This window comes from Tupaia chinensis, unplaced genomic scaffold, assembly GCF_000334495.1.
Source record: "Tupaia chinensis unplaced genomic scaffold, TupChi_1.0 Scaffold000001_1, whole genome shotgun sequence".
Classification (NCBI taxonomy): Eukaryota; Metazoa; Chordata; class Mammalia; order Scandentia; family Tupaiidae; genus Tupaia; species Tupaia belangeri.
Window position 1 is genome coordinate 144,379 of NW_006159427.1, and position 23,014 is coordinate 167,392.

The following is a 23,014-nucleotide window of genomic DNA, read 5'->3' on the forward strand; positions in this document are numbered from 1 at the left end:
CTGTAAAAAGATCTCTCAAAAAAAAAAAAAAAAAAAAAAAAGGAAAGTGAATACAAATAAAATCGACAGGTGTGAAAAACTTCCTTTAGTAAGTTGTTTATATTAGAATTCTCTCCTGCTGTTTTATAACAAAACAAATTCTAAGAAAATCACTTCAAAAAATGCACTTCTAAAAGAATTAAACGAGGAAATCCAACAGGAAAGCTACAATGCCCTCATAATAAACAAAATGACAGCAGAATGTTTATTTTTATACTTAAACAAAACAATGCTTAAAAAAGAGGACTCTTTCATTATCGGCTGAAATTCCTTTGGAATGTGATATTTTCTTTCTGTCCACCCTGCCTATGCCCCTCATGCCAAAGCTGCCCTTGTGCTAGTCCTCGGGGTGGTCAGACTGGCTTGCTGGGCCTGATGGTGACTAGTGGAAATACTGAACCATGAAGTGACTAAGGCTGTACTTACTATCACCAATATGTGGCTCAGGTTAAAAGTCCACAAAAGCCAATAGTTACTCAATACTTGCTATTCTTTTTTCTTTTGAGAGGTTTTTGCTACAAGGCACATGCGCTCGCTAGAGAGACAGAGAGACAGAAAGTGAAAGATCACCCGCCGGGGGGATAGCCAGGCCATAATCCCTTCTCCTCCATTCTCCTCTTGGAATTTTGGGCATGTATGCACATGTGCCAACTGGGTTCAGGACTCAAACTGCGGTTGACCATGTGGGGGTCTAGCACCTTAACCACTACGCCACCTGCTGGCCCCTAAACACTTGTTTTTGTAACATTGCTGTGTGACAGAATCCAGTACTCCCCGCCCCTCCCAGATACTTGTTGCCCTAGGCAGGCTGGTTTTCACAGACTGAAGCTACCAGGCCATCCCCGCCATCCATGAACATGGGAGCCCACCAGGAGGTGCCCAGCAGGTGATGAGGTGCAGCTCTGTGCCTGTCACTAAGGAGACGGCACTGAACTGGCACACTTCTTTTTTAAGCTAGATTACGTAAGGTGAGGTACCCCTGTTTAGATCTAACTTTGATCGTGTAGAATATATAAGTACCTTTTTTTTTTTTTTTTTTGCTTTGGTTGTAGATTTAAACAGATGGTTTTAAAAAGCTCCTAAAACTTAACAGTGTTGACATTTACACAATGGAGCTGTCCTTTACATGGGTTTTTCTTACCTCAACATCCTTTTTCAGTTTTTCCAGGAATACTTTCTTGTTGTTATCATCAATATAGATCTTTTGGCCCTCATTAATGAAATCATTATCCTTCAACGTTGGCAGTTCTTTGGCCTAAAACACATGGGGGGGGGGAGAATGAGTTAAGAGCTTGAATTGAATCTAAAAATCACGTATATATTCTAACCCTGGATATTAAATTCATCCTGTTGACCACAGGGCTACTGTCTTACCCAGGGCAATGAAATGTGAGGTGGCCTGGCTACCACAAGGGGGCACCAATGAGCCATGGCCACTGGACGCATTCCCATTAGGAATGGAGGGCCAGGCGCACTCCATATTGCATGGGTGTCGCTTTTATGTACTATAGGAATGAATGCGAGCGCTTCCTTAGATCCACTTTCTTACAGGGAGCCTTCTAAGTACGGAATTTGCATTATTGGAACATTCTGTCAGGAAGTTTCAATTTTCTTCCTTGTACAACTTATCTTCCCCCCTCCTCCTGGGTTCACATTACAAATAACAGGTTATCTTGTCACACAAAGGCCCTATCCACAATCATGTCCACTTTCTGAGTCAGGGAGAATGTGAGCCAGAGGTTAGCCATTGGCCCTTCCAAACCATCCTGCTCGTCGATCCACCAAGAAGGAAAATTCTGTTCTCATGGAGAAAACACCAAAGAAAAAATGGCTTGCCCTTAACATAGAACACATTAGGGTGAGAAGTTCTGCCCTTTATGAATAAAGAAGAGGGGCCTATAGTTACACTGACCAGTGTAAAGTAACGTGTCTGTCAAAACCAGGGCACAAGCGGAAAATACTCCAGCCTGTGCTGCGCCAGACAGGGCAATGCAAGTGTGTAGCTCAACGGTGTGGACCGACCGAGTGAGCGCTGTGCCCCGGCCTTTGGGAAAGTTCAAACCCAACCACTCCATCCTCTCCCTTTCGGCCACCCATAACTTATTTCTCCCAGTGTAACGTACTGCCTTTCTCGTATATTAACGAACCCTGAGCCTTCTCTTTTCCACACACGTGAAGCCAATGAAAAATAGTAATCCAGGGAAACACCCGTTCTTCTTCCTGGGCCCCCAGCGGCCCTTCCCCTCGAGAGCAATAAGAGAAACCCCCCAGGCACGTCTACAGAGCCACGGTCCTGCTGCTCGAATCGCTCATTCCCTCTCTCATTTTATGACGTATACACACATATGTACATCCATGCACATTTACCTGCATGCACACATACCATGCGTTTCTAAAACTTACACGTTTTTAAATGAGTAGCTTTGGCTACTAATTTTGTTTAACTTTGAGAAGATTTAAACTGTTTTTGCAGCTTTGAATTAGAAATAACCACTGCCAAAATAATTACCCTTACAAAGAGGATACGGCAAAGCTCAGAAATCCAGAGATTCACGTTACCAGGCAGTTCCTGAGTTACTACTCAGTACCGGCATGCAAATATGGATGCACCAAAATTTCTATTCTTTTAAATTTTATTATTATTATTATTTTGGAGAGGTTTTTGCTAGAGGGCGCATGTGTTTGCCAGAAAGACAGAGAGACAGAAGGCAAGAAATCACCCCCTGGGGGGGATGGCCATGCTGCAATCCCTTCTCCTCCATTCTCCTCTCAGAATCTTGGGCACGCACGCACATGCGCCTGGCATGAGTTTTAAGCCACGGGGTCAGGGATTCGAACTGTGGTCGACAACATGGGAGTCCAGCAACGCAGCCATTACATCATCTGCTGGTCCCCTATTCTTTTTTTTTTAAATAAATATTTTATTAATTATCATTATTTTTTAATTTGACCAGAGAGAAACAGAGGGACAGTGAGAAAGCAAGCCGCCAAGTCTAGGACCTGAACCACATTGACCATGTGGGAGTCCAGTGCCTTAACCACCACGGCTCCATCAAAATTTCTATTCTAAAGGAGCTGGCAATCTCTGTGATAAAGACAGGATGACAAGGAGGTAGGAAACAGCGGGTGAGTATGTAAATACACAGTGAGCAGGGGCTGAGCGGCTTCCCAACATAAATGGCAACTGGCAGGCCCTGAGGAAACAGAGCTGAAATGTTATTCTTCACAAACACCCAGATGGGCCAATAGACTCAATCTGCCATCAACAATTTCTAAAGGATGCAATAACAATGTATAATAAATGGGGCCAGCAGATGGCATGGTGGTTAAGGTGCTGGATTCATGCATAGCCGATTGTGGTTTGAGTCCTGAACCGGCGGCTTGAAAATCACAACAAACAAACAAACAAACAAGTGTTTTAAACAAGTGTACAGTAAACTAAAACAAAGCCCCGAATGTCTGCATTCAGGAGACACCACGTTACTGCTGGTTGTGAGCCCGTTACACGAGGCTGCAAGGGTTTGCCTTCGATTTCACAGTGGCTGAAACACAAGTGGAGGGACCAGCAGTTAGCGTAATGGCTATGTCGCTGAACTCCCATATAGTCGACCATGGTTTGAGTCCCGGACCCGGTGGCTTAAACTCATGCCGGGCGTGTGTGTGTGTGTCCAAGATCCCAAGAGAAGAATGGAGGAGAAGGGACTGCAGCATAACCATTCCCCCTGGGGGGGGGTGATTTCTCGCTTTCTGTCTCTCTGTCTCTCTCTCTCTGGTGAGCGCACATGCCCTACAGCAACCCCCCCCCAGAAAACAAACAAACAAACAAAAACAAAAAACAAACAAACAAAATAAACAAAAAACTCCCAAAAACACAAGTGGATAAAACAAAGCCCACTGAGAGGGTGGGGGGAGGATCAGCATGGCTCCAGATACAAACACACCAACAAAACCAAAGAGGAGATGGAGAAGGGTTGAATTCTGCAAGTGGACCCGGGGAGTGCTTCTGTATACTGCTGTTTTGGGGATGTGGGGACGTGGGTGTGGGGTAGCTGCCTCAATTCTGTGACTCATTCTATATGTGCAAGAAGTAAGGGCAAGGAGATGCTTGTTTTTATACACGTTTGAGAAACCCGAAGGCAGGGATGGCAGACCTTGGGCAAGGCGGTAAATGCAGGTATGTGTGTGTGATACAAGTCACACTGGTGGACACGAACGCCACTTCAGGTTCACACCTCCCTACCCCGAATTACCGCAGGTGACAGGGAACATATAATCCTACCTCATAAAACTCTGGACACGCTGTACTATATTACTAAGCTTACTTGTGAATTTCATAGGCACTAGGGACGTATTTAGATTGGATGGAGTTCAAAAAAGGGCAATGAGATTGGTTAAAAGACTTAAAGGCTTACTGAAAGGATCAAGAGGCAAATGCAGGTCCTTTGCAGGGCAGCTGTGAGGAGGGAACCCACCCCTGCCAACACCGTCCTCCCAAATGTTTGCTGTGAGGGTGCTGAGGCGCACCAGGGTTTTGGAACCGTGAATCCAGAGGGTCCGATTCTGCTCCAGCTCTTAGTCGCCAGCCAGTCTCTGGCCTGTTTCCCTTTGCTCAGAATGCGGGCAAGCGCTGCCACCCCACCTGGGGCAGCCTTCAGTATGGTGCCAAGCACTTCACGTGTGTTTATTCTCCAGTACCATCTCGTATACTTTCCGCAATAATCTTTACTATTCTCATTCGTGTTTTACAGACAAGGAAACTAAGACTGTGCAATTGAACTGAGGTCCCACAGCCTGGGGAGTGATGGGCAGAGATGGGAGGCCAGCAGCCAGACTCCGGGCAGGGGTCGAGCTGCGCTGAGAGTTCAGTCAGAAACCACGTGACGCATTTACAGTGAGGGTACGGTAGCTGAGAGTTCAGTCAGAAACCACGTGACGCAATTACAGTGAGGGGTGCCCGTTCTCACCACCACCATCATCACTGCTGTGAGCGTACAGCAAGTGGTTCAGACTGAAACTGGTATTACGTATTGGGAGGCTAACATACAAAATATCTTTTCCTGAAAAAGCAAAAACGGGCGCTGGCAGGTGGTGTGGTGGTTAAGGATGCTGCAATTCTACACGGCCAACTGTGGTTCGAGTCTCAGACCTAGTAGTTTATTTTCTTGCTTTCCCTCTCTTTCTCTTTCTCACTCTGTCCCTCTCTAGTCAAATGAAAATAAATGAAGTAAAATAATTCTTAAAAAAAGTCTTAATAAAGCAAAAACACATTTTCTTTTTTTACTAAGAACTAGATGACAAAAATTAAATTACTCCACTACGATTCACCCTCAAAAAACCCTATCTGCTTAGCTTTGTCAAAACACTGTGAGGACCAGCCAGTGGTTTGGTGGTTAGGGGAGCTGGTTATGGCTGACTGCACAGTTCAATCCTGGACCCAGTGGCTTGGGAAATATGGGGGTGCATGTGTGTGTACTCAAAACTCTAAAGGGGGAATAGAGAAAGTATCGCATGTGGCAATGTCCCAGAGGCTGCTTTCTCACCCTCCTTCCCTATAGCAATGAAATAAAATGGTAAAATTTATCCTTTTGATAATGAGTAGCATTTATGTTAGAAACACACGATTCTTTTAGAGAGAGATGTTTGCTACAGGGTGCATGCACTTGCAGAGACACAGAGAGACAGAAAGTGAGAACTCACCCTGGAGGGCAGATGGCCACTCTGCAATCCCTTCTCCTTCATTTTCATCTTGGGATTTTGGGCATGCATGTTCCCGTGTCCATAGTGACTTTGACGCCACCAGGTCCGGGACTTGAACTGTGGTCAACTACGTGGGAGTCCAGCAATGTAACCATTATGCCATCTGCTGGGCCCCACACCACTTTCGTTTTAAGTGAGGAAAACTCTTCATTCTATTTATTGATTATACCGTGAATTAATGAACTTAGCAAACTCTCAATGTAAAACTGCCCACAAAGGTGGTATCTGCAGAGCAGCACATTAGGACAGTGGGCAGTGGTATTTAAAAAAAAAAATTGCTTGTGTGTTTGTTGTAATTTTTCAAGCCGCTGGTCTGGGATTGAACTGTGCAATCCCTTCTCCTTCATTTTCATCTTGGGATTTTGGGCATGCATGTTCCCGTGTCCATAGTGACTTTGACGCCACCAGGTCCGGGACTTGAACTGTGGTCAACTACGTGGGAGTCCAGCAATGTAACCATTATGCCATCTGCTGGGCTCCACACCACTTTTGTTTTAAGTGAGGCAGTGGTAACTTAATTAGCGAGGCTCTCCCCTTTGCTTGTAAACTCTGTACTGTTTGCACCTAAAAGGGTTTTCCCGAGCTCCCCTGTTGGGGTCACTGGGCTGGCTCTGTTGTGGGTGTCTGCGATGCACCTTCCGGTTCAGTGCAGAAGCAGCCACGGGTGGAGGGAACCGCGAGCTCACTAAAGACAACCTGGAAACGCTGCTCTCCTGTGACCTCTCCATGGGGAAGGCAGCCAGCAACCTCTTTAGCAGGTAAAAAACTTCACTGAAAAGACCTTTTTCCTAAAACTCCCCAATGAGAAGAAAACATCTCTGTATGATAATCAAGCGTCTAAAGTTTATGATATTTATTAATATATGAAATAAGAATGAATATATACAAATATATAGACAAAGAGAATCTGCTGACTCTTGTCTTACCTTAATTTTTCATGGGCTGATTTTCCCAGGGAGCATGTCGTAATAGCGGGTAATTTAGTGATTGCTATTTTGCTGACCTATAGCAAAAGCTAGTCCCTGAAATCTTAGTGCCCAGGAAATATAACCAAAACACTAAGAACACTAAACTCGGGGACCAGCAGTTAGCGTAATGGCTATGTCGCTGGACTCCCATGTAGTCGACTATGGATCAAGTCCCGGACCCGGTGGCTTAAAACTCACGCCGGGCGCGTGTGCGTGCGTGCCCAAGATCCTGAGAGGAGAATGGAGGAGAAGGGATTGCGGCATGGCCATCCCCCCTGGGGGGTGATTTCTCACTTTCTGTCTCTCTGTCTCTCTCTGTCTGTCTGGCGAGTGCATGCGCCCTATAGCAAAAACCTCTCCAAAAAAAAAAAAAAAAAAGAACACTGAACTCTTGGGGCGTATTTAACTGGCTATGAGCTGTAGGAAGAAAATTGTTACACTATACACATTCCCTCCTTTTAAAGCACAGGATGCACACAGCCGCTTAGTAAGTCCATTTCCTCAACAGTGAGAAACACGCTCAGCAGCAGTGCTGGTCATGGTCAAAACTGATTATGTGGTTTGAGTCCCGGACTCGGAACTCGAACATACGAGAAAGGATCTTTGAAAGTTCAAGGAAAATGTGTATTGTGAAATAAACTATATATGGATCTCAACATTTTAACATTTTTGCACCAAAATAAATGTAACTTTAATTTCATTTCCCCACAAGCTTTTTGAGGTCCCTCCTATGTTCTTCAAGTTCTATGATAAATGCTGTTATTTGTATGTCAGTAATCATCTGAAAATTTTATTTTAGCAAGATTTTAAAATATAATTCTTTCATCAGGTTAAAAACTGTTTTTTAAATCACAAAATATTGAAAACCTGGGTTTACAGTCTGAAATACAACTTTAAATACAAGGAATTTAAACAAAAATTATGGATTTTACTACCATTCTGCATTTTAATTATATAAAAGAAGTTAACTGTATTGCAAATTGCCATTAAAAATAGGAAAATGTAAAAATATATGAGGCTGGGACCAGCAGTTAGTGTAATGGCTGTGTTGCTGGACTCCCACACAGTCGACCACGGTTCAAGTCCTGGACAAGGTGGCTTAAATTCACGCCGGATGTGTGTGCGTGCGTGCCCAAGACCCCGAAAGGAGAATGGAGTAGAGGGGATTGTGGCATGGCCATCCCCCCTGGGGGGTGATTTCTCACTTTCTATCTCTCTGTCTCTGTCTGGCGAGCGCATGTGGCCAACCCTATAGATGAATAGGTTAAGGAAGCTGAATCTGACCTGACTGATCATGGTTCTAACCCTGGTCCTGCAGGTTTAAAAAACACTGGGACCAGCAGTTGGCGTGATGGCTATGTGGATGGGCTCCCATGTAGTCGACCGTGGTTCGAGTCCTGGACCTGGTGGCTTAAACTCACACCGGGCGCGTGTGCGTGCGTGCCCAAGATCCTGAGAGGAGAATGGAGGAGAAGGGATTGAGGCATGGCCATCCCCCCTGGGGGGTGATTTCTTACTTTCTGTCTCTGTCTCTGTCTGTCTGATGAGTGCACGTGCCCTATAGCAAAAACCTCTTGAAAAGAAAGAAAAAAAAAACAAAAAGTACTCTGAGTATGTGTGTACATATGCTCCAAAGCCTGACAGGATGGAGAAATGGAGAAGGGATTGTAGTGTGACCACGTCCCATTTGGAAGTGCTTTCTCCCTCCTCCCAACCGTCTCTGGCAAACGCACAAAAAAGTTTTAAAAAGAATACACGTACCTAAAAGGCACCAAGCCAAACTCTATATAAAACAAAGCCAAGTTTTCATTTTATTCTGGATGGAAGCCTTACCAAAGATGAAATGCACCCGGTCATACTTGAGTGTTTAATGCAAACAGGATTTTGGCACCAGAAGGTTTCAATGCAAAGGATAATACATATCACAGGGGTCTGATTAAACGACTTACATTTCAGAACAAAATACATTTTGTTCGACAGGTTCACTTGGCAACCCATTTAAAAAAGTCTAATTGTAAGCCTTGATGTCAAAGACTGCCACCCGGTGTCCCTCTCATGGACTGTTACAGTGACACTTGGAGCCCAACATGCAACATAAAAACTAAGGCTGGCAGGTGGTGTGGTGGTTATAGCGCTGAACTCCCACATGGCCGACCACGGTTCAAGTCCTGGGGTAATTTATCATAAAATCAGTTCTGCTTCTCAAAATAACTAAGCCACAAATTTGATCTGGGAAAAGGCAAATTAGTGCCTATGGTTAAAGCTTATAAAGAAGTAGCAAAGAGGGATCAGTAGGTGGCGAGGTGGTTGGGGCACTGGACAGCAAAAATAATGATGAGAAATAAAATAAAATAAGTAATTCTTAAGAAAAAAAGGAAGTAGTAACAAAGAGAGTGGGCCTTGTAGTCTAACGGCTACGGGAGCTGGATGGCTGATGGCTCAGTTCGAATCCCAGACCTGGCGACTTGACAAATATACCAGTGTGTGTTGTGCATGTGATAAAAATCCCAACAGGACCGTGAATGGAGGAAAAGGGATTGTGGTCACGCCCCATTGGGGTTGCTTTCCTCCTCTTCTTCTTTCTCTCTCTCTGGTGAGTGCACATCTCCGGGAATTAAAAAAAAAAAAAAAAAAGGTAGCAAAGATAAAGCAATTGTAACCACAGGAGCAGAAGGTCTATACAAGTTCACGGTTTGGGAAATGAGCCAGTGGGGTCATTAACAACGTCTAGTTTCCACAACGAAAGCTGTGAGAATGTATACCCTGGAAGTCTCATCATTTTTATTTAGGAATCAGTTTGTCTATGTATAAAGAGAGTGTATTACACTGTCCTTACGAAATAGTGCTGTAATTAAGAAGCCCGAAACTGGTTGCAGTCAGGTGTGATTTTACAATTTAGAACTATTAAGGCTGGCGAGACCCAGCTGTTGGTTATCTTCTCCCCAAATTCTCAAGCTAATATGTAAAAAGGGACAGTGATTCCTTTTCTAACACTGTCATACTTTAATCCTAATTTGATTTGTGACTGACATAATAATTGTGCATATTATGGGGTGCACAGTGTTTTTTTTTTTTTGAGAGATTTTTCACTATAGGAAGTGTGTGCTCGCCAGACAGACCGAGAGAGACAGAGAGACAGAAAGCGAGAAATCACCCCCCAGGGGAGATGCCATGCCACAATCCCTTCTCCTCCATTCTCCTCTCAGGATCTTGGGCACGCACGCACACGCGCCCAGTGTAAGTCTCAAGCTGCCAGGTCCAGGACTGGAACTGTGGTCAGCCATGTGGGAGTACAGCGATGCAACCATTATGCCATCTACTGGCCTGGTGAATAAGGTCCTTAAAGTTTGCTTATGTCTGCTGATGTCATACAGCGCTTCAGAATGCATTTTCCCATCAATAACAGCAATCACCTTAACTTGTATCTAGAACAGGCAGGATTTTAGCAATTGTCAAGTCCGGGGCTTCTCCACATGGGCTCTGTTGCTTAACCTCCTCCTTTGGAGGAGGGTCCAGGAAAACTCCATTTGATTTTTTTATTTAAGAGAGATTTTTCCTATGGGGTACATGCACTCACCAGAGAGACAGAGACAGAGGCAGAAAGCAAGAAATCACCCACCCCCCTAGAGGGATGGCCATACCACAATCTCTTCTTCACTCTCCTCTCAGGATTCAGAGCGCACACACACACACACACACACACACACACACAAGTGCTAGGCATGAGTTTTAAGCCTTTGGGTCCAGGACCCAAACAGCGGTCAACTACGTGGAAGTCCAGTGGCATTAACCATTACTCCGTCTGCTGGTCTCCAAAACTCTATTTGAAACAAGAGATTCTCACAAACACTAAAGCGTGAGAGCCAATGATGCAATCAGCACCATCACTTTGTTGTTGTTTACCTCTAAACCCCATTACTTAAAAAAATAATTTTTTTTCCCTTAGGTTTTTGCCCCATGTGCTTGCCAAGGACGGGCAGACAGACAGTGAGAGGGAAAGTGAGAAATTACCCTGTGAAGATGGCCACACCACACTCCCTTCTGCACTCTCTTCCTCGGATTTTGGGCACGTATGCACATGCACCCACTGATTTTCAAGCTGCCAGGTTTGGGACTCGAACTGTAGTCGGCCAGGTGGCAGTCCAGGGCCTTAACCACTATGCCACTTGCTTTTTACGGTCTCAGTAACAAGCCCTGCTTCTGCCCAGACAGGTCACTTTCTCATCTGCAGGTTGGGTGGTGGGACAGGTGTCCCTGACGCTGGCTGGCTGAGGCAAATGCTTTAACCCGAGGAGGCTAAAGCATTAGCGATGAGGGCCTGAGCTAAAAGCCTCGCCAATCTCCCTTTACTGATTATCTGCCTGCAGTGGAAAAAGAGGTACTTTCTAACTGAGGCGGGAGCGGTTTTCAGGACACACCGCTGTGCTTTTGTACATCCGCTCAGGGCCTGCGACTTTGCTACCTTGCCCTTAGCCGTAGCCTGGGGGGCCAGATCAAGGCGGTAATTAATTATAATTTGTTACGATTTAAAGATCACAAAAGCAATGCTGAACACTGGTTCAGGAGAGCATTTTTAGATGTAAGGGTATTAATGATTAATTCTCCTAAACCTTCAGCGGTGATAGGTAAGATGCCAGAGGGGCGACAGTCACTTAATTGCTAGTGCAATTCACAATGCCTAAGAATTGACAAGGCTGCTTTTGCGGAGCCCGTTATCAAAGTGTCAACAATGATTATTGCCAATATCGGCATAGAAATACCAATTGCAGGGCAGCTGTTTGCTTTCAAATGGGTTCCAGGGAGAAGGTTGCATGTGAGCAGGAATCTTCTCACCGTGACCCTATGACTCCATTAGACAGACTTTACTAATAAAATCAGACATGACTTGAGAGAAGAGCCATGCAGCACGGTGAACAAAATGCATACTTGTGTGAATCCCCGGGACTCTCTCGAGAACATGGGCTTTTTAAAGAGTCAGGTCAAATCCCCCAGAAACCAAGGGAGTCCAGTTATGTTTTCTTTTACTCCCCCGGACGCCCTGCTGGGTAGCTTGCTAGCTGGCAGCAGGATAAGACTGTCATTTGTAAAAAGCAGTCCGCTCAGCTATAATTACTAATTTGATGTCACACTGGAATTGTAGCGCAGCTGTGAAAAGATCGACCACCGGGGAGATTCGCGTTTCTCTGTCTCATTTAGAGGAGGTGAAACGGCTGGAGCCATGAATGGAGATGCCCTTCCATTAAAAACGAAAGAATTAAAGAATAAAACAAGTCATAGCAGCTGTCAGAATCTGACAACGGTTTGGGAAAAAAAAAAAAAAGGACCGTTCTGCTCTTTTTTTTTTAATCTAAAAATTTAAGGCATCTGCACACACAGGTTCTGATACTTGCTGCCCTGCAAGAGATTCCATTATTGCTGGAATATAACTTCTTTATTTCTTTCAGTTTCCTCTTCATTATTATGCTAATGCAAATCACACTAATTACGTGTCAAGCGGAAATCTAAGGGATGAAACTTGTCTGCACCTGTATTGCTAAATATTTGAAATGACAGTTTCAAAACTTGTCATCAACAAATGAAAAGTATGGGAAATGAAAACAGACTGATTCAAAAGAAAAACTCGAAGACTGAGAGCTGGGATGACTAAGCCGTGCCAATGGAGAGAGGAGAGTCTCCCTGAAAACTGTTCTTTGCATGGTAACGCTCTTACTTAAATTTTCTTCCTTTCTTTCCCTTCTTCCGTCTTTCCTCCCTCCCTCCCTTCCTTAGGATGGGGCATCGCTATATTGCCTAGGCTGGCCTCGAACTGCTTTTCCTGCCTGTCTGCTGGGTAGCTGGGATTTCAGACGTGTGTCACTGAACTCGGCTCAGAACCACCACCTTGAAGGGAACAGGGACACAATGAGAGCAATGAAAGTCACATTCTTGCAAATCACCTGATTCCATTTTATAAAATGCAGAAAATAGCTTTAACCTTTTTCAAATATTTTGAACCAGAGCTATCAGTAATTGTTTTAATAGCATTTAATGGTTTTATTTCTGAAGATAAGGTTTAGTATGCTTTTAACCTTATTTAATTAATTAATTTGGGGTTTTCCATGTTTCCATGGGGTTTTGTATGTTTTTGCCTTAGGATATGTACACTCACTGGAGAGAGAAAGAGAGACAGACAGTGAGAGGGAAAGTGAGAAGTCTCCCCCTGGGGAATGGCCACACCACAATCTCTTCTCATCCATTCTCTTTCCAGGATTTTGGGCACGTACGTACATGAGCCTGGTGTGATTTTCAAGCTGCTAGATCTGGGCCTCCAATCATGGTCAGCCCCGTGAGAGTCTAACGCCTTAACCACTGTGCTGGCTGTCCCTAGCATGCTTTGTAATCTATTACAACTTAGTAAGAGTTTCTAGGTCATGAACGAACTGGTGTTATCAAAGAGAAAAGCTGCTGACTGCCAAGGCAGGCAGTCTCCTTCACCCATCCACTTACTTCTATTTTACATTCCAAAGCTCGGACTATCTCCCCTCCCCCTTCCCAGTGAGCACCACACAGGCCAGTGGGGGTGGGTGGCCTTTTGAAAGAAGACCCACCATAAACTTCAACTCCAGAAAAGAAGTGTGAAGTACTGACTCCTTCTTTAGGAAGGCAGTTTTTCATTTATTTATTTTTAGAGGTTTTTGCTATAGAGTGTGCTCACTGGAGAGACAGAGACAGGAAGTGAGAAATCACCCCCCCCACACACACACACACCATCCCTTGTCCAGGGGATGGCCACGCCGCAATCCCTGATCCTCCATTCTCCTCTTGGGATTTTAAGCATACACACACATGCCCAGCATGAGTTTAAGTCGTTGGGTCTGGGGCTCAAACCGTGATTGACTACATGGGAGTCCAGCGATGTAACCATTATGCCATCTGCTGGTCCCAATACAGACAGTTTTAGTATTTACACAGCATAAGATTCAGTGACAGGAACCAGCAGGTGGTGTGGTGGATAAGGTGCTGGACACTCCCACGTGGCCGACTACAGTTCGAGTCCTAGACCTGGTGGTTTGCTTTCTCACTTTCTCTTTCTTTGTCCAAATTAAAATAAATAAATGAATAAATATAATTAAATAAATAATTCTTTAAAAAAAGATACGATGACAGAGTTGATGTATAAAATGTACAAAAATGTACACTTGGAAGTATCTACAAAAATGCTCAAACTTAAATGAAGAAAATATCAGCTGTTTGCTTCAATGTAGTCTGAAACCAAATAGTCTATTTCACTACTTTTCTTTTCATAAGTGTATTCATTTATTTCTTCCATGGTGAGGTGGGAGGAGAGACGGGCATTCCCTGCACGCACTGTGTCCCCCCTCCAGTCTCAGCCGGCCCAGGTCACAGGCACGCAGGTGACCGCGTTCTTGGGGATGTCCCAAGAGGTGGACCTCAGACCTTTCCCACGTGAGTCTAGTTTCCTTACTGCTGCAAGACCTGGCTCTTATTTCACTACTAAAAACAAAGAAACAAAAAACTCCACAAAACAAAACAAAACAAAAAAAAGGAAGAAACAAGACGCAGCATGAACTGTTTTAGAACCATATTTAACTCTGACACAATGTTTTTGCTGATGTCAAGTTTGTCTCATTTGTCTCATTCATTTTCATGATGGATGGAGTTACCATAATTTTTTATAATCCATCTTTAAGAGAAAGGAGAGAGGGAGACCCAGGACTAATGGTTAGACACGTGCCCTTGGGCGCTGGAGCACCGGGTTCACATCCTGCCGTGGTTGCTCCATAACTGTGAGGCCCTGGACCAGTTAATGGACCTGTCTGTCACGTCTTCTGTCAGAGGAAGCAGGACAGCACCTGACTCACCTGCCATAAAACAGGTTCCAGGGCCAAATTCATGTGAGACTTACAGCAGTGCCTGCCATAGAGTCTGTACTCAACAAATGTAGTTACTATTATTTCTCTCTTTAATACCCAATGCATCGACCCTGACATTAAAAAAAAGAATCTAGATTAAGGTAAGCGCTTAGGCCCTGCCACCTCTGAACTTCTATGATGCTACTGGGGACAGCTGGTTTTGGGGTGGCTTTGTGGCATGGGCACATTGCAAGTGAGATGTGTTTTCCAACCACGCTCACAGAGAATAACTACCGCATCATTCGGAAGCCTGGGGACGAGAAAGGAAGAACGCTCCGCAGTTCAGTACCGTGTTTCTTGCAAGGGCAGCAGCAGAAGCAGGGATGGTAGAGCCCCAGGGGCGGACAAGAAAGGACAGACGTGAGGCTGTTACAGCCTGCTCTGGGAAGGTGAGAAATATGGTGAGGGACTTACCTTCTCTTTGTCACTGGCTTCTCTGGCTACTGTAGAGCCCTGAAACACAAAGAAATCGTAAAGACAAGCACACGGGAGGCAATGGGGTTCACACACACAAGACCTCAAAACGGCCTTGGGCCGAGTGGGGCAGTCGAGCAAAGCCTGCGAGGCTGGGAAGCTGCCGCTCCACCCTGACCCCGGCTCGCTGACCCTCTGCGGGTGTTCCTGTCCACTGCCTGCTCTTCTCGGACCCCATCCCTTATGCTCACCTGACCACCTGCTGGAAATCTGAACACCTGACAATTGGTGGTCACCTAGCAACGGCCGAGTAAACATGGGATCACAACCACATGCTCTCCTTGCACCAGCTGGCGGGACTGGCTATTGCCTTTGAAGGGGCTGGGCCCACCCTGGCGGCAGTGACCACCGGGGCCTTTGCTGCCTTCCTTCCAGGCCATGTCTTCCAGGCGTGGGCACGTCCTCACCCTCTGCCCGCCTCTCCTATAGCGCTTACTGCTTCCACCATTTATTCCTCCCGGACTGTCACTCGGTCCCCCGTGGGCACTGTCCGACCCCTTGGGTTTGGACATTCTCTCAGAGACACGCGCTCACTTGCACCTCCTTCGAGCCGAGCCCCGTGCCGAGCACAGGCCCAGAGGAGAAGAAAACACCGTTGTGAGCACAGCCATTGCTACTTGACAACGGGGGTTTCAAGCTATGCCTCAGAGCTCTGGGTGGCCCAGAGTGGTGGTCCAGGGCGACTGATCAGTCAGAGGGAGGGAGGGAGGTTCAAGGCAGAGAGAGACTTTCCTTTGTTTCTGGGAGATTTTAATTCAAAAGGAAATGTGGGAAAGGAATGGCCCAGGGAGTTCTGAAGTATGTTAATACAACAGTGACTGTTGATTCCCTCTGGGCACGGGTCCCAGCTCCTCCCACAGCAGGGGCTCCTCACCAGGTAAGTGTTGGAAGACCACAGGCGGATTCACTGGTGTCCCTTCCCCGCCAGCCTGGAAGTTCGAACTGACCGCCTCTTAAACAGACATGGATTGTCCCAATAACTGAGCCGGCCGATCATGAAAACAATTTCTATTTGACTAGGGAAAGTGAAAGCAACTTGTAGACTAGCCATTTGCTGAGAAATAAAAAATTTCCCGTCGTTCCCAACTTTCGTCCCACAGCTCAGGCACTGACCAGGCACGCGTGGCCTGAAATTTAGACACGAACACGCAGGCTGGGAAGGGAGCCGGGGCCAGGCTGCCAGTCTGTCAGGGACAACTCTCTGTTCCCAGGTGCTCAGCAGCCCAGGACTACCACTCTGCTGCCAGTCCAGGGTAATGCTCAACGGTACCTGGGGACGAGTCGGTGGAGCGCAAGGCTGACCAAATGGAGGCCCTGAGGGTGGCCCTGAGCACTGTGCCCCTCTCCGCAGTCATTCCAGCAGCCGCCCTGCGGGGTCTCCTCTCCTTCCTCTGGGGGTTCCTGAATGTGGGCCACAAGCACCTTCCTTTTCATGCTGACTTGGAAGGAAGATTATTCCCAAGTAAAACAAAAACACAACAAAAACCTTGGACATCTGTGACACCTGGCCACCGCCTAAACTGCAGGGCAGCGGAAGAAACCGTCCTGCTCCGTATCCTTTATCAAGCTGCTGGTCTGCGTGCAGGATTTCCCTCCCAGAGTGTCATTTGGGCTGCTTCTGATTCTCGGGGAAGCTTTATTTCTATGCAAATATAGATCATGAGCCTGGTGGGCAAAAAGCCATCCAAGTTTAAGTTAATGTACAATAAAAAAATTAAAACAAAATAGAAAAGGTTAATAAGCTAAAGTCAAGGGTTCAAGACGTGAAATGATGACAATTGGCCATTTCGGCAAGGATAGAACTAACTTCTATCAGGTAAAAAGGGAGATGGAATCGTGGGACCAAGGCAAATTAAAATAATAATATCTCATCTGCAAATATAATTTGCATCAAGATACCTTTACAAGATATGTCTTACTTCCATGAGGCACTATCTTAGGCATTTCAGGGAGATTTAAAAAAGAAGCAGGAGTAGGCCAGCAGGTGATGTGGTAGGTAAGGTGCTGGACTCCCACATGGCCGACCATGGTTCGAGTCCTGGATGTGGTAGCTTGAAAATCATGCCAGGTGCATGTGCATGCATGCCCAAAATCTCAGGATGATAACAGAGGAGAAAGGATTGCAGCATGGCCATCCCCCACCCCAGAAATGACGTCTTACTTTCCCTCTCTCTGTCACTCTTTGACGAGCACATGTGCCCTATGTTAAAAATATCAAAAATAAATAAAAAGTAAGCAAAACACTTATCCTTAAGGCACCAACACACTAATAGAATGGATGGGACTCACAAATTCACTGGGCAAGTCCCACATGCTGTGCCTTACTTGGGACATGACATGCGCCTAGTTTAATCTTAAAACCACCCTCTGGACGTGGGTGAAATGATCCATTTTAATGCATAAAGAAACTGAGGACCATAAAGGCTCAGCAACTTACACCTGGTTAAGAAGTCTTAAACCAGGACCAGAAGTCTTAAACGTGGCTTCTGAAGTCACTGTGACTTTGGCACATGGGGGAGTCAGACTGGAACATGGGGTCTGGAAATACTCTATGGAGTGTGTTGAGTAGCACAGTAAAAGCTTCAAAGATGACCTGGGTTGGCCAGAGCCCTGGAGGTGGCTGCGATTTCCCAGGGGCCACTAGGGGAATGAAACGGCTTGAGCTGAGATTGGAATGGGACAGAACAAGGCTGTGTGTGGGAAGCCCATCCCGTTTCTCTGGACTTCAGAGGTAAAGAGACAAGTCTAGACCACTTCACTTAGACCAGAAATTCTCCAAGTGTGCTCCAGAACCCTGGGATTACAATACTCTTTCAGGGACCAGCAAAGCCAAACTACTTTAAAAATAATATGAGACATCAGGCCAGCAGGTGGCATGGTGTTTAAGGCACTGGGCTGCCACGTGGCTGAACATGGTTTGATCCTGGGCCTGACAGATTGCTTTCTTATGTTCTCTCTCTCTCTCATGAGTCCATGTGCCCTATGGAAAATTTTAAAAATAAATAAAATTATTAAGAAATAATCATATAAAACATTATTTGTATTTTCCATTGCCTTGATATTTGCATTACAAAAGCAATGATGGATAAAACTGCTGGTAACTTAGCACAAATTGCGCAGTCACACAAAGGGTACTAATAGTATTTGTGACGAAACTAAACCCCAAAATCTCACATCATTTCTGAGTGACCTCTGAAGCTACATGTCCTAGTTCTATAACTTGTATTCATATTGCTGAATCTCTATGAGCGTAAGATAGGGCCTCATACAAGCATCTAAAAAACACATGAAAAAATGATTCATTTATTGCTTGATGAAGCAATATAATTATTTTATTTTTCTTTCATTATGTGTGCATGTGTGTGCAAGAGAGAGAGAAAGACAGAGAAGGAAGGAGAAAGGAGGCTTGGTCTATGCCATGATCCTTTCCCTTCAGTTCTCCATTCCATCAGGATCCTGGACACCTGTATGCCTGGTGAGTAAACCCTGGTGGGCCATGTGGGATCCAGCTCTTTCTACATGGAACTTGACCACTGTGCTATGAGGCTGACCCAATTTTGCGGAATCTTAACCGTGGAGTCCACGTCTTTGCAATATTTTTGGTAGAAAGAATGCATTAAGCAGTTTTGCTTAAAGGGAAAGAATGGTTTCTCAAGCACCATTTTGGGATAGTGAATTATGAGCTGAACTAGCCCCCTTTGTCATGAGGCAGCATTTTCACTTGAATAAAACATCTGACAAGCTATGTTTACTCAGGTTGGAGCACCTGGCAGATATCTGCTCAAAACTGAACAGAGCTGCTAGGCTCGGCTGTGTGTTGGGGGACAGGGCTACACATTGTCACTTCACGGACAATGACGGGACTTGCTGCCAATGACAAGAGTTGAACTTCCAAGTGAAAATTAGGATTTTGGAATACTTGCATCTGCTACCCTGAGCTTGATAGTTTCCTAAGACTTAAAAGAGTTTTCTGGTGAGAACTTGGGAGATATTAATGTGATTTCTTTGGTGCTGTACAATAAAAATGTGTTGACATTTGTAAGAGTCAAATAACTCAGTGGACCACTATGTTCCAAATGACAAGAGTATGACTTTACAAAATCACACACTCAGACCAACGCATGCAAACAGACCAAGGGGTTGTAATGAAGAAGGTACAAAACGCTCACTGATATGATTTCAGGTTCTGTGATGTACACTAAACTTTGAGAAATGATCTCTTGTCGAGTTTTGATGTAGTGTAAGAGAAGAATATCTATAATTATCTGAAAAAGTTACTAAAACGTCTCTTTCTAAAACACTTCTATGTTATTTATGTAAGATCAGATTTTTTTCTTTTATTTCAACCAAATAACATTGCAACAGACTGACAGCAGAGTCAGACATGCCATTCCAACTGTCTTACATTAAGTCAGATACTGAAGAGATTTGTAAAAAATGTAAAACAATGCTACTTGTCTCACTAATTTTTTGCTTTTAGAAAAGACAGTAGTTTTTCATAAAAATGTTAACATGTAATGCATTTATCATTATTTTCAATGAAATATTTCAGTATTCCTCATATTCATTTCTAATACTGTAAATAGCCACAGACTCAAACTACATAAGCAAAACCTTTTTGGGGAGGTCCTCTTTTAAAAGAGTATAAAAAAGTCCTGAGATGAAAAACCTTAAGAAACAACTAATGTGATCAGAGGTTTATAAATTTATTCTGAAAAGAGCCAAAGGGTAAATGTTTGGGGCTTAGCGGTCCAGAATGATGTTTTTGGTAACTATTCAACTCTGTGCTCATACGGAAAGACAGCCACAGCAATAACTGGCACACCAATACGGCACTTATAAAAATGGTCCCCAAGTTGGATCTGGCACGTAGGCAGGTCACAGCCCGCCAACTCCTAACGTGGACATCCTTCCCCAGGGACAGTGATGCTAGAAGTCAGATTGTGTCACTCCTCTCACGATTTTCAGTGTCCTCTCTCACTCTAGTCTTTGGGTTTTTGTGCTGTGGTGCCCCCCCGCAGGAAGCTTCTTCCATCAGCTCATCCGCGCTTGTTCAGGTGTCAGCTTCTCAGGGAAACCTGCCTTGACCTCCTACGCACACTGCAGCCCCCCTCCACTTCTGTCTGCGGTACTGACCACGTCCTCGTGTACTACGTGACTTGCTTGTCTCCATTACTGCCTGTCTCTCCCCCCAGAAGGCCAGTGCCCGCGTGCAGGTTTGGTCTGCTTTGTCCATCACGCAGATGTGGTTGGTGCTGAATGAGCAGATGAGACACGCCTGGTGCGGGCAAGTGTCCTTTGGTAAAGCCGGCAAGCGCTGAGTACTCAACATGTAGGCGCGCACTGCTCCTGGCCTGGTGGGTTTAATCTCGGAGCACCTCCCGAGTATTTTATATGATCAGTGGCAACATTCACACTGTGGGTGAGTAAGCTTCGGTTACTTAATGAAAATGAATAAAAGTCAATCTCACCTTTAAGTCGTATTTCCTATATACAGATAAACGGTGGCTGAACACATTTCTTGTCACAATCACGTATATTTCAACTCCATCAACATTAAGCCGGTACATGCCCAAGAACTGGGGAAGAAGGGTGACCCCATGACATTCTACTATATACTGCAGAGGAGAGAAGGAAAAAAAGGGAAGAAATTCTAGTCAAAAGGTGCTAGTTTAGACATAACATGCACTTGTTTTGCCTATGATATTTATTTATATAAACTTTAACCATTAAGGTCCTATTTGCATAAAATCATCACCTTTGTGTTGCTTGTCAATCAGATCAATGTTCACCACGTGTACACAGATAAGGAAACGCAATTTTATCTCCAAAGAGATATATTTTCTAACATTGCAAACCAATCTGTGAAGTCAAAACGTGGATGTCATAGTGAAGCCAAGAGAGCTACAACTGGCCCTTCTAAAATTCCTATGAAGTGAAATTACATTCCACCCAGGGCCTCAATTTCCCATCCCAGAAACCCCACAAACCCCACTGATGGCTTTTCAAGGTTGAGGCAGAGTGACTTGTTCACTAAGATTAGCTCCTTTAACAGCGGTGAGGTTGAGATAAGGGGCCAGCTGGTGGTATGGTGGTTAAGGCAGTTGGATCCCACATGGTTGACTGAACAGTTTGAGTCTTGGACTCGGCAGCTTGAAAAACACGCTGGTGTGCTACAGAGTTGGCCCTTACCCCTCATTTTACAGAAAGGAAAGGGCCAGCTCTGTAGCCTGACAGTTATGGCAACCAGATCCTACAAGGCTGACTGTGCGGTTCGAGTCCTAGACTTGGGGGACCAGCAGTTGGTGTAATGGCTATGTTGCTGGACTCCCACGTAATTGACCACGGTTTGAGTCCTGGACCCGGTGGCTTAAACTCCCCTGGCAGGGGAGAGATGGAGAAGGGACTGTGGTGTGACTGTTTCCGGTGGCAGGTGCTTTCTCCTTTTCCCTCAATCTGCCTGACAAGTACATGTGCCCTCCAGCAAAAAACCTCAAGAAACAAAACAAACAAACAAACAAAAAGAGGATGAGGGGGGCATAGGATTCCAAAAGGGTTCACTATTTTCCCTAACCAATTGAGTTTTATTTGTTGCTTGATAAATCACCTTACATCCTTCGGTTAGAAAAACTACTAAATTAGGATAAAGACATTACAAAATGAATTATAGCCCAATTGAAATTTGCTTTGGGGGAGGAGATACCACTTACTCTACTCATTTAAGAAAAACAATTTTACAGTCCAGAGTTTATTTATTTATTTTAACACCTATTATGCCATGAATTCATCGGAAACAGGCTCTAGCAGCTCAGGCTCCTTCCCATTGGTTCTCACAGAGCGTGCTTCTCTGGGTGGAGCAGGCTGGCGCTTGAACCCAGGTACCTCTCTCTTTGGCTTCCTTCATTTTCTGGTCATTTTCCTTCACACGTTTTAGGAAGCGATCTCTGCTCTTAGAATGCTTAATATGCTCTACACGCACATTAATTCTCTAGGCAAGAATCTTGCCCTTAACTTATTTGTTCACAACAATGCCTAAAGCATGCTTGGTAACACTGTAAACTCTTCCAGTTTTCCCATGGTGACATTTGTGGGGCATTCTCTTTAGATTTTTGTCATAGGGTACATGCATTTGTCAGAGAGATAAAGAAAGTGAGAAATCACCCCAAGGGGGATGACTATGCCACTATCTTTTCTTCTCCATTCTCCTCTCAGGATTGTGGGCACTCATGCACATGTGCTTGATATGATTTTAAAGCCACTGGGTCCAGGATTCAAACTGTGGTCAGCCATGTGGGAGTGCAGCACCTTAACCATGTTAAAAGAAAAATAAATCAGCCAATTTAACAGGAGCAAATTTTAATATGATTTAAATTGAGCAGTTGTCCCTGGACTTCCAGATAACTCTGGCCAGCCTTGTGGTCAACTCGGCGTTTAAGCTGGTGGAACAGGAAAGTGACGTAATGCAGTGAAAGGGGAAGTGTCATCCAAAAAACCCTAAGCGAGGCAGTGAGGTAAAGCAATTATTGGTTATATACAGAGGATTGTCTGCATTGACACGGTTTAAAAGGCGGGATGCCTATGATTGACTGTAACCTAACAACCAATGTAGAAAAACAGCCTACCAGACCTGTTCGTAGGAATCCAAGTGTGGGTGTACAGCAGCTGTTTTAGGCCAAAAGAGTTTAACTTAACAACCACCATGCTACCTGCTAGCCCCAGGGCATTCCTTTTGAACAGTACCCATTCCCTTGATGTCTACATATCACCTTTCTTGAAGATTCACATATACGTGACTAAAGAAAGGACTCCATGTTTTTTAGAAGGCTTAGAGAACACGTTTGGAGTGTCTTCTCTTTTCATTTG

At 44.9% G+C, this 23,014-nt stretch overlaps 1 protein-coding gene across 1 annotated transcript in view; it reads right to left on the bottom strand.

The window, feature by feature from the left end:
* Window positions 1–23,014, bottom strand: part of PIP4K2A (phosphatidylinositol-5-phosphate 4-kinase type 2 alpha) — a 228,954-nt gene that overhangs the window by 24,987 nt on the left and 180,953 nt on the right. Inside the window, exons 5-7 of the mRNA XM_006139709.1 lie at window positions 20,623–20,769; window positions 15,092–15,130; window positions 1,181–1,294 (exon numbers count right to left, since the gene is read on the bottom strand). Coding sequence (XP_006139771.1) covers window positions 1,181–1,294; window positions 15,092–15,130; window positions 20,623–20,769 — 300 coding nt within the window. The remainder of the gene's footprint in view (window positions 1–1,180; window positions 1,295–15,091; window positions 15,131–20,622; window positions 20,770–23,014) is intronic.